The 13,970-nt window shown below is 40.8% G+C and overlaps 2 protein-coding genes across 3 annotated transcripts; one reads left to right on the forward strand and one right to left on the reverse strand.

Annotated features, from left to right (window-relative positions):
• Positions 1-21: 21 nt before the first annotated feature.
• Positions 22-7,680, forward strand: tert (telomerase reverse transcriptase). Of its 2 annotated transcripts, none has more exons than XM_033325433.1 (17): positions 22-316; positions 667-1,975; positions 2,059-2,248; positions 2,331-2,484; positions 2,584-2,751; positions 2,888-3,049; positions 3,373-3,474; positions 3,572-3,657; positions 3,779-3,895; positions 4,006-4,077; positions 4,374-4,562; positions 4,856-4,982; positions 5,535-5,596; positions 5,991-6,115; positions 6,215-6,366; positions 7,150-7,312; positions 7,447-7,680. In XM_033325433.1, exons 1-16 carry the CDS (start codon positions 89-91, stop codon positions 7,183-7,185), a joined length of 3,279 nt encoding a protein of 1,092 aa, XP_033181324.1. In that variant the 5' UTR covers positions 22-88; the 3' UTR covers positions 7,186-7,312; positions 7,447-7,680. The 2 variants fall into 2 exon arrangements, with proteins under 2 accessions (XP_033181324.1, XP_033181323.1); XM_033325432.1 differs by having other exon boundaries at positions 6,215-6,352.
• Positions 7,035-13,328, reverse strand: slc6a18 (solute carrier family 6 member 18). The gene is made up of 12 exons (XM_026300273.2): positions 12,992-13,328; positions 11,684-11,824; positions 11,114-11,251; positions 10,460-10,641; positions 10,208-10,318; positions 10,018-10,130; positions 9,802-9,930; positions 9,558-9,714; positions 9,136-9,340; positions 8,881-9,040; positions 8,622-8,784; positions 7,035-8,368 (listed from the first exon to the last, which is right to left on the reverse strand). The coding sequence occupies exons 1-12, from the start codon at positions 13,125-13,127 to the stop codon at positions 8,174-8,176; spliced, it is 1,830 nt and encodes a 609-aa protein (XP_026156058.1). The 5' UTR covers positions 13,128-13,328; the 3' UTR covers positions 7,035-8,173.
• Positions 13,329-13,970: the final 642 nt, after the last annotated feature.

Consider the following 13,970-nt stretch of genomic DNA (forward strand, 5'->3'; position numbering starts at 1 on the left):
TTTATAAACACGTCGCTAACAAAATGGATGACTGTCGTTCCCACAGTCCAGTTTCTAAGTAAAAACACCGCGGGTCCAGGCAGCCAATATGTCAACGACTGACAACGACAACAACATGTCCGGTGTTTTGGACATTTTGCGGTCACTTTATCGGCACGTACAGACACTGGAGGAATTCGCTGACGGCATCGTTTTCAGAGAGGGGCGGAAAGCAGTGCTCATTGAACAGCCTGACACAAACCGCTTCAAGTCATTCGCCCGGGGAGTTTTTGTGTGCTTTGACAGGGAGCTGCAGCAGGTACCCAGCTGCAGCCAGGTAACTTTAGGTTTACCTCTAAATCAAAAACTATCCGCCACGTCCGTTTTACCATGGAGCAGTATAGTTAATGCTAGTTAGCATGCTAACTGTTACTAGGGTTGTGATCTTAATTGCCATATTGTCCGGACTACAAGTCTCGCTTTTATACTGCACTGACTTGTACACTTTACTTATAACTAAAGCGACTTACGTATGCTTTTTCTGTTTTTGCTAAAAGCGAAATATATTGCCCTTTTCCGGAAAATACATTGATGTAAATAACCATTACAATCAGTGTACTGCGCGGTAGCTTTGTGAAGTTTGTGCATCCCGAGTTTTCTGATGGTATTTATTTATGGTTTCCACAGATCTGCACACTGCCTGAACTGTTGGCCTTCGTTCTTAACAGTATGAAGAGGAAGAAAAAACGAAATGTTTTAGCACTTGGCTACAATTTTCTGTCCGTGGCTCAGGAGGACCGTGATGCAGACCACTTCAAATTCCAAGGAGATTTAACTCAAAGCGCTGCCTATATCCATGGCAGTGACCTTTGGAAGAAAGTTGCAATACGTCTTGGCACAGACATCACACGGTACCTGTTGGAGAGCTGTTCTGTGTTTGTGGCAGTCCCTCCTTCATGTGTTTTCCAGGTGTGTGGCATTCCAGTGTATGACAGAGTGTCCATGTCTTCTACCTTCACTGGGTTTTGTCTCCGGCCTCGCTCCAGGACACGTAATGATGCACAATTTGGAAGGTATCAACGTTCACTGATGTGGAAAAGAAGATATGGAGTTAAGAATCTTGGCAAGAACAGAGACAGGATGGACGTAAGACTGAAGAGTAAGAAAAGAAAGAGAGAAACTGATCAGAAAGATGAGGAGGAGGGTATGACTTGTTCAGGAAAAAGGAGACAGGTGGGACAGCAAGAACCCACACAGGTCATCCAACAGGTTTGCAGTGAAACACTGGAGGAAGAGCTGCCCATGAATGTGGAACCAGTGCTGTCTGTGAAACCTCTGGAAAATGCCGGTACTGGTTCTAAGCAGCCTGTTGAAATACAAACAAACATGCTTCCCTTGGAGGGAGGACCCAGTTGGAGAACAGGAGTTTTCCCCCCTTTACCTCCCTCACAATGTTTTATACGCACACTGGGATTGCTATATGGGGGAAGGGGCATGCGTGGCTTCCTTCTCAACAGGAAAAGGAGGTGTGCTGATGGACCCAGAAGGCTACAAGAGCAAGATTTGATACGAATAGTCTTCTTTGAGGGACAAGCTTATCTAAATGGGATAGAGAGAAAGCCAAAGAAACTCCCTCGGCGCTTTTTCAACATGGCCCCCTTGTTCAGTCAGCTGTTACGTCAACACAGGAGATGTCCTTACAGCAGAATACTGCAGAGGATGTGTCCAGTAGTGGAGGAAGGAGATGCAGGACAGGGAGAATTAAGCTCCCTCTTGCCTCGACATTGTGCACCTCATCGGGTCTATCTGTTTGTCAGAGAGTGCCTCTTGGCTGTGATCCCTCAGGAGCTGTGGGGCTCTGACTACAATCGACTTAATTTCTTTGTCAGGGTCAGAGGTTTCCTACACAGTGGCAAGTTTGAGAGGCTCTCACTGGCTGAACTCATGTGGAAGATAAAAGTGAACGATTGTGGTTGGTTGAAGATCAGTAAGACAGGTAAGATTGTCATAGGTGGTAAATGTTTTATTCTCCTGCTGCATGTCTCTTGGCTGATGTAGCTAAACTATTTTTATCTGCAGGCAGGTTCCCACCCAGTGAGCTTTCTTACCGGACACAGATCCTGGGTCAGTTCCTTGCCTGGCTTCTGGATGGCTATGTTGTTGGCATCGTCCGAGCCTGTTTCTACGTCACAGAGAGCATGGGGCAGAAGAATGCTCTCAGGTTCTACAGACAGGAAGTCTGGGCCAAACTGCAAGAGCTGGCCTTTAGGTACACACACATACGCAGATGTGCAAAGACTCATATTCCTACAGTCATGAAACGAAAGCAAAGAAACCATTTTGTCACTTAGAGCCCACCTGTCCAAGGGTCAGATGCAAGAGCTGACTCAGGCTGAGGTAGTATCCCTCCCAAAAGCCACTGTTGTCTCCCGCCTTCGCTTCATTCCCAAGACTGATGGTATGAGGCCAATCACACGAGTCATAGGAGCAGATGCCAAAACAAGGGTACATTTTGACAGCAACGTTAAAGCTCTCCCACAGATATCCTTGAAATGTCTATGTGAAAAGCGTATGCACATGTTTGGTTTTTCTCTTCCCCTGCAGCTGTACCAAGGGCGTGTCCGGGACCTGCTGGATATGCTGCAAGCCTGTGTGCGCTCTACTCCATCTCTCCTGGGCTCCACAGTGTGGGGGATGACAGACATCCATAAGGTGTTGTGCTCTCTGGCTCTGGCCCAGAAGAACAATCCACAACCCCTCTACTTTGCAAAGGTTGGTTTCCATCCTTATGTAAACATAAGAAAGGATTATAGTGTAGTTTTAGCACACCTAAAATAGGTTTCAAGTTGGCTTTTTAAAATGAAATCCTGTTTTCCACCATTGTTTAATTATTTTCTGCATAATTAAGGTGGATGTGAGTGGAGCCTATGAGAGTCTGCCTCATGAAAAGCTCATTGAGGTTATTGGCCAGGCTCTGTCTCCTGTCAAGGATGAACTCTTTACCATCCGCCGCTATGCCAAGGTCTGTTCTGATTCCCATGAGGGCCTGAGAAAGTCCTTTGTGCGGCAGGTACAGTCTACATGCACATATATGTGTTGTATATACGCACATTATTTGACTCACTTGCAGCGATCCTCATTAGGGTTGCAACAAACATCTATTTTAATAATTGGTTAATCAGTCGATTATATTTTAGATTAATCCATTAAGCGGATTTTTCTTTTTCTTCCACCATTTTCATCTCTGCAGTTGCTCACTGTGTCACTGTGTTGGCAAACAGCTACATCACAAGACCTAACTAATTTCTAAATACATTCTTTTCCAACTATTTTAATACTCGATTTTACTTATTTTAGTTGTTGCAGCCCTCATTCTTATTTTTGTTCATACAGGCAGATTTCTTGGAGGATAATATGGGATCCACCACAATGAAAGGGTTTGTGATGTCACTGCAGAAAAAAGGCAAAGTTCATCACGCCATACTGGTGGAGCAGGTGAGACTCATATCCTTAGATGTATTTTACTGGACATGATATTTCATATGTTTTTTCTGCAAATCACACTTGAAGAATTAATGTTTCTTTCTTCTAGCATTTCTGCTCCGATGTTCTTGGCAGAGAGGCATTGCAGTTCCTCACCCAGATGCTAACAGGCAGTGTTGTCCAGTTTGGGAAAAAGTAAACATTATCGTCTAGTTATTAATAAAAAAATAGTTCATGTTTGAGCAGTTTGTCATAACTCTATTTATTATGGGAAAAGGACATTTTATCTGATGACTTTTGGCTTTCTGTGTTGTAGAACATACCGCCAGTATCGAGGAATTCCTCAGGGATCAGTTGTGTCCAGTCTGCTTTGCTGTCTTTGCTACGGTCACATGGAAAATGTCCTTTTAAAAGACATCACTGAAAACAAAGGGTACCCCAGACTACTCTGTAGTTCAGTTAAAACTGATATCTATAGATTTATTAACACCTCAGCAGCAGCAGAGGGCAGTCTTTTTTTATTTTTTTCTCTGTGTCCTGTAGGTGTTTCATGAGATTGGTGGATGACTTCCTTCTGATCACCCCAGACCTACACAAAGCACAAACCTTTCTCAAGTATGACACACACTAAAATTTTATTACTCACAAAACCCCAGTGCTTTTTATTTGTGTAGCTGCCTTATGTTTAATAAAGCTAGTATTTTTATACCCAGAAGCTATACAAGGTACATGGTTTTCGTAAGATTACTGAAATGAAGTTGTATAGTTTAATTAAATGGATTCGATTTTGTAAGGGACAATTTGTGTATCGTTCTTTGGGTTTTTAATAAGAAATGTTGATTGACTTAACGCAGCTTGATGCAGAATCTTTAATCCTGCCATTTATATTGGCACTTGCACTTTTTGTGTAGGGTCCTGCTCACTGGAGTACCACAGTATGGGCTGGTGGCCAACCCACAGAAGGTGGTGGTCAACTTCCAAGGGTTGGAAGGCATGAGCTCTTGTCCTGGCATTCGTGTGCTGCCCCCTCATTGCCTCTTCCCCTGGTGTGGACTGCTGCTGGACACACACTCACTGGATGTCTACAAAGACTATTCTAGGTGAAACATCCCATCAGTCATAATTATACTGTAAAATTATTGTTCTTGCATCAGAGGTTATTGGGCTTTGTCAGTCTTTATGGTTTCTTGTAAGCTGAATTACCCCCACCCCACTTGTACTTTGTGCTTTCTCTTAAACATTCTTTGAGACAATTCCCAGTTCATGTTGCATGCATGATATATAGATTTAATAGGAAATGTAACCTCTCCTCCATGTGCAGTATTTATTTGTGATAAATAGTATCGTAGTTTTTATGTAATTTACTTTTTTTTTTTCTTCTCATCTCTCACAGCTATGCAGGCCTGTCTCTGCGCTACAGCCTTACTTTAGGCTCTTTTCATTCAGCTGGACAGCAAATGAGGAGGAAGCTGATGGGCATCCTGAGACTCAAGTGCCATGCCTTGTTTTTGGACCTGAAGGTCAGGGAAATAACAGTTTTAAAATAACGTTGTAGCTGGTGCATAAATGGTTATCTTTTACTTTTTTTGGTGATGCTAGTGGTCCGGCACTTGGTATGGCTCTCTTGTTGGACAGCTGTTGGATAACTCAGATACATTCAATCAGCATATGCAGAACATACAAGAAAGAAAAGGACATTTATGTTTAAATTCTAATTGTATGCTGGCATACGTAGCTGTGTCCCAGTTAAGGAGGGGCTTCCTCCTCCTACATACCTTTCTGTTAGCATGAACTGCACATGCACTTCCTCTAACAAGTGATCAGACAACCTTTATCAACACACAGTCAAAAATATCCAGGGGTACCAGTTGGAAGTTACCCTCAAATGGCAAAAATGTGCTCAATAAGAATTGTAGAACATGACGTTTCACTTCAGCGCATAGTAGACAGTATGTATGGGGCAATTGTGAAACACATCAGGGAACGGAAAGCCTACAGATATTTCAATTGTTAAGTCCCACATCTTATTTCATTTCTGTAACTCCTGAATAAGCAAAAAAAAATTTTTTTAGACCAATTCTCTTGAGGCAGTCTACAAGAACATCTACAAGATGGTGCTGCTTCATGCATGCAGGTAAACACTAATTTTACTTTTGACTCTTGTCTTTACATAATATACAAAGATGCTGCTGCCTGCTCATTTATGACTTAACTGAAGTTAAATGTGCACTGAGAAGAAGTTGTTTCTGTTGCTCACCCAAAACAGAAATATAGTGGTGATAAACACAAATCAGAAGCTTTGTACACCATTTACGTCCACTTTAATACATGCTCAGTTTCCTTTGCCATCATACAGAAGCCTGTAAAGATATTACTGCTGTTAAAAGAACACGGTGAAGGCGATCAGTCAATACCTGCACTGAGCTGAGAACTAATTGTACCACCTTTTATCTCACAATGTAAATATGTCAATGGGCAGGGCCTGTCTCTGTATACTCTTTTGTTGGCATTTTTGTCTTTCTCTTTAGGTTCCATGTGTGTGCCCAGAGTTTGCCCTTTGGTCAGACAGCAGCAAAGAATCCCTCCTACTTCCTTCAGATGATATGGGACATGGCAGAGTATGCCAACCAGCTTATCAGGCACAGCAACAAAGGCATCATTTCCCCCTCATAAACTTGTAATATCAATATTAAAATCAAGAGTCAACTTATTTTGATCATTTTTTCCACTCTGCTTTTCCCACTTTCACCAGGACTGGTTTTAGGCAGTAAGGCCCAGACAGGCATTTTGCAGTATGAAGCAGTGGAGCTTCTTTTCTGTCTTTCCTTTGTGCTGGTGCTGTCACAGCACCGTGCCTTCTATAAGGATCTGCTCCCACACCTGCACAAACGTACGTACCTTCAGGTAACCCATACAGAATCAGTTATACACAAAAACTTTCTAGCATTGACAGGAGACATTCTTCTAGTAATAATAAAACCTAATATAAATATAACATTTCATACAAAAGATATTATTTCTGGGTACAGATAATTAAAAAAAAAAAGAAGAAACTAATTGAGATATTTTTAAAAAATCTAAATGACATACTATATAATGGTATATAAAATATCTGAAAATTTCTCGTCATTATTTGATATTCAGTCTAGAATCAAATAAGACAAGGAAAAGCAGCAAATTCTCATGTCATTTAGCAGAAAAGCTGCTGTCATGGGAAGAGGACAATGTAGTCATTTACATTCATTAAGTTAAACTGGCCCTTAGGTTCTTGCGTTACTTATGGATGGCAAAAATTGTAAGCTTTAGCCATTCTCCTGCTCATTACAGACAACATGAATATGTGACAATTGCTTTGTGATTTTGGAGAGGTCTTTGTGTGCAATAAATGGGCCCGAGAAGGTAGAAACACAGCCACATTTTTATGTCAAAATTAGCACCATAGTTGCGCTGCACCTCTTCATTATAAACACCACCTCATTATGTTTTTGAAAGTTTCTGGGAAGGCCTGTCCCTTTGAGTGTGGACTCTAGGAAAGGTCCACCCAACCCAACACATTTAGATATAACATGATCTTGATTTTACACTAGTCAGTTTATTGCCACCAGAGTTGGTTTATTGTGGATGAATATTACAGTTTACTACCAAAGAGGAAAAGCATTCCTATTTTCTGCTGTCATCTTCTGACAGGGAAACGTAGTCTGGAGCGGCGTCTTGGGGATCTGAGGCTTGCCAGGGTCCGGCAGGCCGCCAACCCCAGAACCCCAGTCGACTTTTTAGCCATCCAGATGTAAACCACCAGTTAATCCCAGTTATAACTTCAAGCAACCAAGAAAACCTTAGCAGCTATAAGGTATGAATCAGTATAATGTTCAGTTTCTCTTACATGTTTATGTTGCAAGTTTGAGTTCTTCTCTAAAATTCACTGAAATCTTTCCAGATCAGGATACAGTGCTTAACCTTTTTCTCTGTTTATGTCATCCACAGGGTTTGAGAGAGTAGGATGAGCAATATGTTGAAATCAGCCATTTGGATTTATCTGGTAGGCCATTGTGTCAATAATATTGAAATGCATCTGTTACGTAATGATGGGCAAACTGGCTGTAAAGAAAAATTACCCTCAGCCATCAGATATAAAACACTTAAGTGATAAACCTCAGTCATAAACACAACAAATAAAACAACAACCTCTATCAATAAAGATGGATCATTGAAAAGTATCCTCCTGCTGCCATCCCACAGCTTTTTGTCTCTGGACTTTGATTTACAATTTGTGGTAGTTTTGCACACAGAAGACATTACACTTTGTAAATAATTTATATCTACATAAGGTTACAGATATATTGTCAGCTGTTACACAGTTAATTATTTGTGTACAAAATGATGATAAAGTTCCAGTTTCTGAGAAATAGTAGGACAATTAAGATCTCATGCAGTATTGTTTCGTGACATCTATGTTGAAATGCAAGGTTTTGTAAATGTTGACTTCAAGATGCCTGTGTGTTTCAGTGTGATGTGTTAGAATGTTACTTTAAAAAAAAAAAAGAGTTGTTATAGGTCAAGGCCCATCCTGATAAATCCTCATAAATGTAAACATCAAAATCAACAGCGACGTCTATATTACAGTTCAGCATGATTGATTCCTTTGTCCAGTAAATAACCACCAAAGATGTCCTTTTCTGTTCAGAATGCTGAGCAACATTTCCTAGGCTCTCTATGTTTCACACTGGAAGCCGTCATTGCTGTAGGGATTTGGGTCAGCATAAGTAGAGGATTTCTTCATTGTGCAGCAGATCAATTTATATAGAGCTACCAGAGGGATGGAAATCACAGGGCCTGCACTGAGGAGGATGATTATGGCAAAGACCCAGTCTGGGTATGGCTTTGTTTCTGTTTTGGGGAATTGTTCCTAAAGGAAAACACAAGGAATTTTATTTATCCATGTATGTATAAAATGTATTTAACAGTATAACATTATTTTTACTTAGTTTAACAAATACTTTGACAGTTTTTGATATTATTCCCTTTATTGTTGAGACTAACATGGCTACAGCCAGAAAGCAAGCTTAGCTTAGTTTAACTTAAAGGTCTCTACCATCTCAAAGGAAAGACCCAGTAGTATAAGTTCAACGTTTTTTGTAAAATACCCTGAAGTTGCTTACGTAATCTGGGTTCCATGCGGAGTAGGTGGGGTGTTCTTGTGCCTGGATGACCACGTAGGCAATCAGCACCACCAGCAGCATTAGAGGACTGATCACCATCCAACATGCCTTCCAAAAGATGTTGGGCTTCCTCCCAGTCATGAAATAAATATCTTCACTGAAGCTGTGAGACAACATGAGAGAACAGAGGAAATGTTAAGCAAACTGGGACTAAAAGTTGTATTGGTTGTTTGTATTGTAGACAAGGAGGAAAAGTTACTTTTTTATTCCATGGACATAAATCACTCCTGTAATCTCGAAGAAAGCAATGATGAGCAGGGGCACAGAGCCCACATAGCTGTTAAAAACCTCCACCCAGTAGTTCCCTGAACCCAGGGCAAAGATGAGAGCAGTCAAAAAGGATACCAAGCAGATGAGCCCTAAGGAAGAAAAGTGGTGTTTTTTTTTTCAGAGAGGGAAGTTACAAAGGATAAAAATATTGACTTTAGAACAACTCAAACTCATTTGCTGGTACCTGTTACAAGCTCATTAGGGATCCACTTGGGCACCAGTTTGAGGTCGTTGATGGGTGTGAGGACTCCCTCGATGTTGCCAAACATAGAGGAGAGGCCCAAGCTGAAGAGCATAATGAAGAACAGTATTGCCCATACCTGTGAGCCTGGCATCGCTATCACCGCTTCAGTGAACACAATAAAAGCCAGGCCTGTACCTGAAGCACTCTGGGGGAGGAAGGTGAAAGACAGACATGAGGAAAGTACAGAGAAAGCATGAACTGACCGAACATGTTCCACTGGTACATGATGTACTCTGGGAAAGAAAGGGAGGGCAACAGTAGAAAACAACCAGGATTTAAGGTAGGAGGGAGATTAGAAAAATGTGACTCACACTAAAAGAATGCAAAGTACATGATTTGATGTGTTTTCAAAGTTACATTACCTCTTCAAGGAATTTCTGCAGGTTACACTCCGTTAGGGACAAACTGGCCACATCATTAGGATATGTCTGATTAAAATGGGTAAACCACTGCTCATAGTTGTCCACTGTTATGTTCTGGTCTGAAATCTCAAAGTGGTTGGTCAGAACCAGGATGTTTCTGAGGATGGCATACAAAAATAATTCCCTCACTGCTATTAGAAAGCAAAGACCTTTGAACTTATATGGAAATGGTGTGAATACATACTCTTGCAGACAGGAGTTGTAGGCATTTGTAGCTTTAAATCCCAGGATGGAGAAGATGGGAATGGAGGCATACAGAGATGTGGCACTGTTTATTACTCCTACTAAAACAGCATCCCTCTCACAGTTGTTTCTAAAAGACAAGACAAAGCCAATTTTTTTTTAAAGTATCACACAAATCACAGTTTTGCAGAGCTAGTTGCGGAGTTTCAGTGCTTACCGCTCTGCATTATAGCTGGAGAAAGCAATGAGACCTCCAAAGGCCACAGAAAGAGAGAAGAAGATCTGGGTGGCGGCGTCAAGCCACACCTGAGGGTTCTTCAGTGTCTCCCACTGCAGCACATCAGGTATCCGTGATAGGTTAAACAATTTTACATCACCTGTCATAGCAACAGGTAAACCATACTCACATCAGGAGAGAAGAGGTACACCAGACCATCAGTGGCTCCAGGCAGAGTGAGGGCATGGATCAGGAAGATGGTCAGCACCAGGTAAGGAAAGGTGGCTGTCACATACACAGCCTGAAACATGATATAGTCCTCATGAACTCTATTTATATTCTACTGAAATTGTTGTCAGTGATGTTAAGTAGTAAAGGTACAGTGGCTGATTTTGAATTAGTACACTGTATGTTTTTTTTTTTTTTCTCCAGGTAAACTGACCTTTCCCATGGATTTAATGCCTCTGATGAAGCAGATGAAGACCACACACCAGGCAGTGGCCAGACAGATGACCATCCACCACCGCAGGGAGCCATTGGTCTCGATGTCAGGTGTGATGTTGAGGGTCTCACGGTACCAGAAGTAATTCACTGCAGTGCTCTTCTCACACTCTACATTATAGCCTGCATCAATGCGTACACCGGCTCAAAACACTGATCCCAGCACAAAATACTGTTTTATAATTGTGTTAGATTTGCAACAAATACAAATAGTTCACCTCCTGTCAGAGTTCAGTATCATGTGTTCCTGCATGATTTAAATTAAAATAACCTTTTAAAAATAAGTTATTGGGGCTGCTAAAAACAAATTAGATCATGATTTGTTGCCTCTCACTGCATTCAACTATCTGTCACTGAGCGAATTTATGTTGTGGTGTAATAGCCCTTCATGCCACAGAACAATCCAGTGCATTTTTAATTATACCTGGCTTGAAATACCCAAACCTACAAATTTACCAACTTTTGGTAAATTGGTAGGATACCATTAATAATTTACAGTATCAAACTGGGGAGTATTTCTGGTTTTAATGTCAGTGTGGAAGTGTTTACTTTCTGTGCGACAGTAAATAAGTATCTAGAATGACTGACAGATTACCTGTGTGATTGTTGTTGAGCGGACAGTAGCTCCATGGCAGGGGGTTTTGGAACGAGTGAAAGAAATACCAGAGCACCCAGGCCAGGATGGTGTTGTAGAAAATACCCACCAGGAATGACACCACCATGGAGGCAATGCCTACACATAGAAAATGATATTGCCAGCAAAAAGGAAGTAAATGTTTTAGCTTATGAAATAATGAGGAATGTCACTGTATGACATTTTTCTCAATTACTCTTTCCATTCCATTTAATGTTTTACACCAAACTTGTAAAGAGAAGGTGGTGCTACTTGTAAATTTGGTAAATATTTTCTTGGAGCTACTTGTGAAGGCACATTCCAGTTTAAGACCTGTTGTAATGATTTTTTTTAATGCAAATGCAACTCATTTTTACTTACTACATTTGATAAATATTTCTCTAGGCACGTCTAGGCTTTGCATTTTACACACTCCAAAAGAAAAGTGGATGAATGGGGATATTAAATGAATGTTTGTAACCATTCAAGAGATATATTATTGGGACAAATGAAAATCAGAATAAAGTTTACTAATAATCTCAGATTACCCACCAACTCCACCCAGCAGTGGTGAGATGGCGCTCCAGACACCAATGCTGCCCTTGCGGAGCCTCTGACCTATAGCCAGCTCCAGATAGAGCAAGGGGAGCCCCTCAAACACCAGCGCTATCAGGTAGGGGATGAGGAAAGCACCTGTTGACAGGGAGTGAACGGTCAGCTCACAGCTCCACATAAACCACATCACATCGGTAGCAACAGATTTGCTATGAAATTCAGGATGATTGAAATTTTGTGACGATAAGTGACTTTTTGATCCATCTTAATGCACCTACCAATGCAAAACAGTACCAGAAAGAGTGTGGGTAAAATGATATATCCGGCACTGATAGAACTGAGATCATGTTATGACAGAATGACTGCATGCTCAGTGGAATGAGGAAGATCATTGTCCCCGCTTTGTCAGTGACAGGAGAATAAGTTGAAATTTACCCAACTATGGGGTTTTATTGCATAGAGGAATGTGAAATGCAAACAAACTGGTTTAACAGTAAAGCTTAAAGGCACACAACAGTTAAGGATAAATGATTAACACCTAGAATTTATACCTTTTCTTCCACATTTTGTTTTCTCTAAACTAGCTCAGCAGACGGTGTTTGTCCTGTGACAGAGCTTTTGATTCTTCAGAGAATTAGCAGCTCTCAAACACTTAACACAACTAATAAAGAAATAAAGACAATGGGAGATCATTGGACAGGTTTTGTTTTCCAAGTTGCTAGAGACACGAGTGGACGTGACTTTATTAAAAATGCATAACAGTATTGACACGATCGATACTCTTCACTCTATGTGAACAAAAGCAACACAAATCCAAGGCAAAGGTGTTAATTGATCACAAATCTGAGGTCAAATAGAGGCTCAACTAAATCTAAAACCCTGTCTGTGGAAATTCCAGAGTCAATATGTGAACTTGATACACAGTATACACATTTATGGGATAAGCTGTTTACTCAGCTTAACCCTGACCCAGGTCCTTTAGGACTCTGTGGTCTTGGGGTTCAAGATATCTCACTGGGAATTATGAGGAAGCAAATACAGGAGTGGAAAACATCCCTGATGTTCTCTGTGATCAATCAAACAGATAACAACAGCATACACAATAATAACAATGGCTGGCCTAGTACATTTGTACTAATGAAAAAACCAAAACAAAGATCTTCACTGTTCAACTGGAGCCAAGATTGATGTATTTCATGATTAGACCAAATGAACACAAAATGACTTAGAATAGTTTATAGCAAATGTTAAGTGATATTGTGTAAAGTGAAAGAAGAAAAACTGATTGTAAAAGTAGCATCTCACCTCCTCCGTAGATTTGACAAAGGTAGGGAAACCTCCAAATATTCCCAAGTCCCACTGCAAAGCCAATACATGTTAGCAGGTACTGAACCTTGTTGTCCCACTTGGGTCTCTCCTCCACCCCAGAGTCTTTTCCCATTCTGAGTTTGCAAAAGACTTAACACAGTCCCTGTTCTGTTACAAAGAAGCAGCTCTTAATTCTGACACACACCTCTCAGCTCAGTGTATGCCACAGCTAATACTGACTTGAGTGGTTTAGCCTAAATGATGTCCAGTGCACCTCACTCTTCATCTGCCAGACTCCCGTTTGTGGGCTGTCTTTTAATGTCCTACCAGTTGTAGCTTTCAGTCTGGGATACAGATTTTACTGGTTTTTATGAAGAAATTAAGTCACCATGAAGGGAGTGGAAACCTCAGGCATCATGATTTAGTGGCTAACCCCCTCACACCCAACGTGTTTTTTTTTTTTTTTTTTTAAATGGGAGTGTGCCAAGCTTTGAATTAATGAATAACCTGGTGATGCTGTTTTAATGTTATACTGACCAAAGGAAAGCTGTGTGGATGCAGAAGTGAAACATCATTAAAGCTGTATCATAACCAAGCCTCATGGCAATTCGTTGCACTGAAGGTTAATCATAAAGCAAATTGTGTTCTTTAAAATGAAAGAAATGGGTTTTGAAATGGAAAAATAGAGGAAAAAAAGGAAAATGACATCTAAAGCAAATGCAAAAGATGATTTGGTAGTGGTCAAATAAAATCAATATGGAGAGAGATCAAATGGACGTTAATATACAACAGAGGTTTTTGGTCTATATGAATTGAACTAATAGGGCAGGATGTCCCACTATATAGACATTTGTGGTGGTTTTGGCACAAACTATAGCTATCAGGTGGTGCTTTAGGCAGTGTCCTCGGCTGAACAGAGATTGATATACATGTGTCTGCGTGCATCGAATTTCTTTGAGAGGTATGAGGTGGACTT

This window comes from Mastacembelus armatus, chromosome 11, assembly GCF_900324485.2.
Source record: "Mastacembelus armatus chromosome 11, fMasArm1.2, whole genome shotgun sequence".
NCBI classification, from domain to species: Eukaryota; Metazoa; Chordata; class Actinopteri; order Synbranchiformes; family Mastacembelidae; genus Mastacembelus; species Mastacembelus armatus.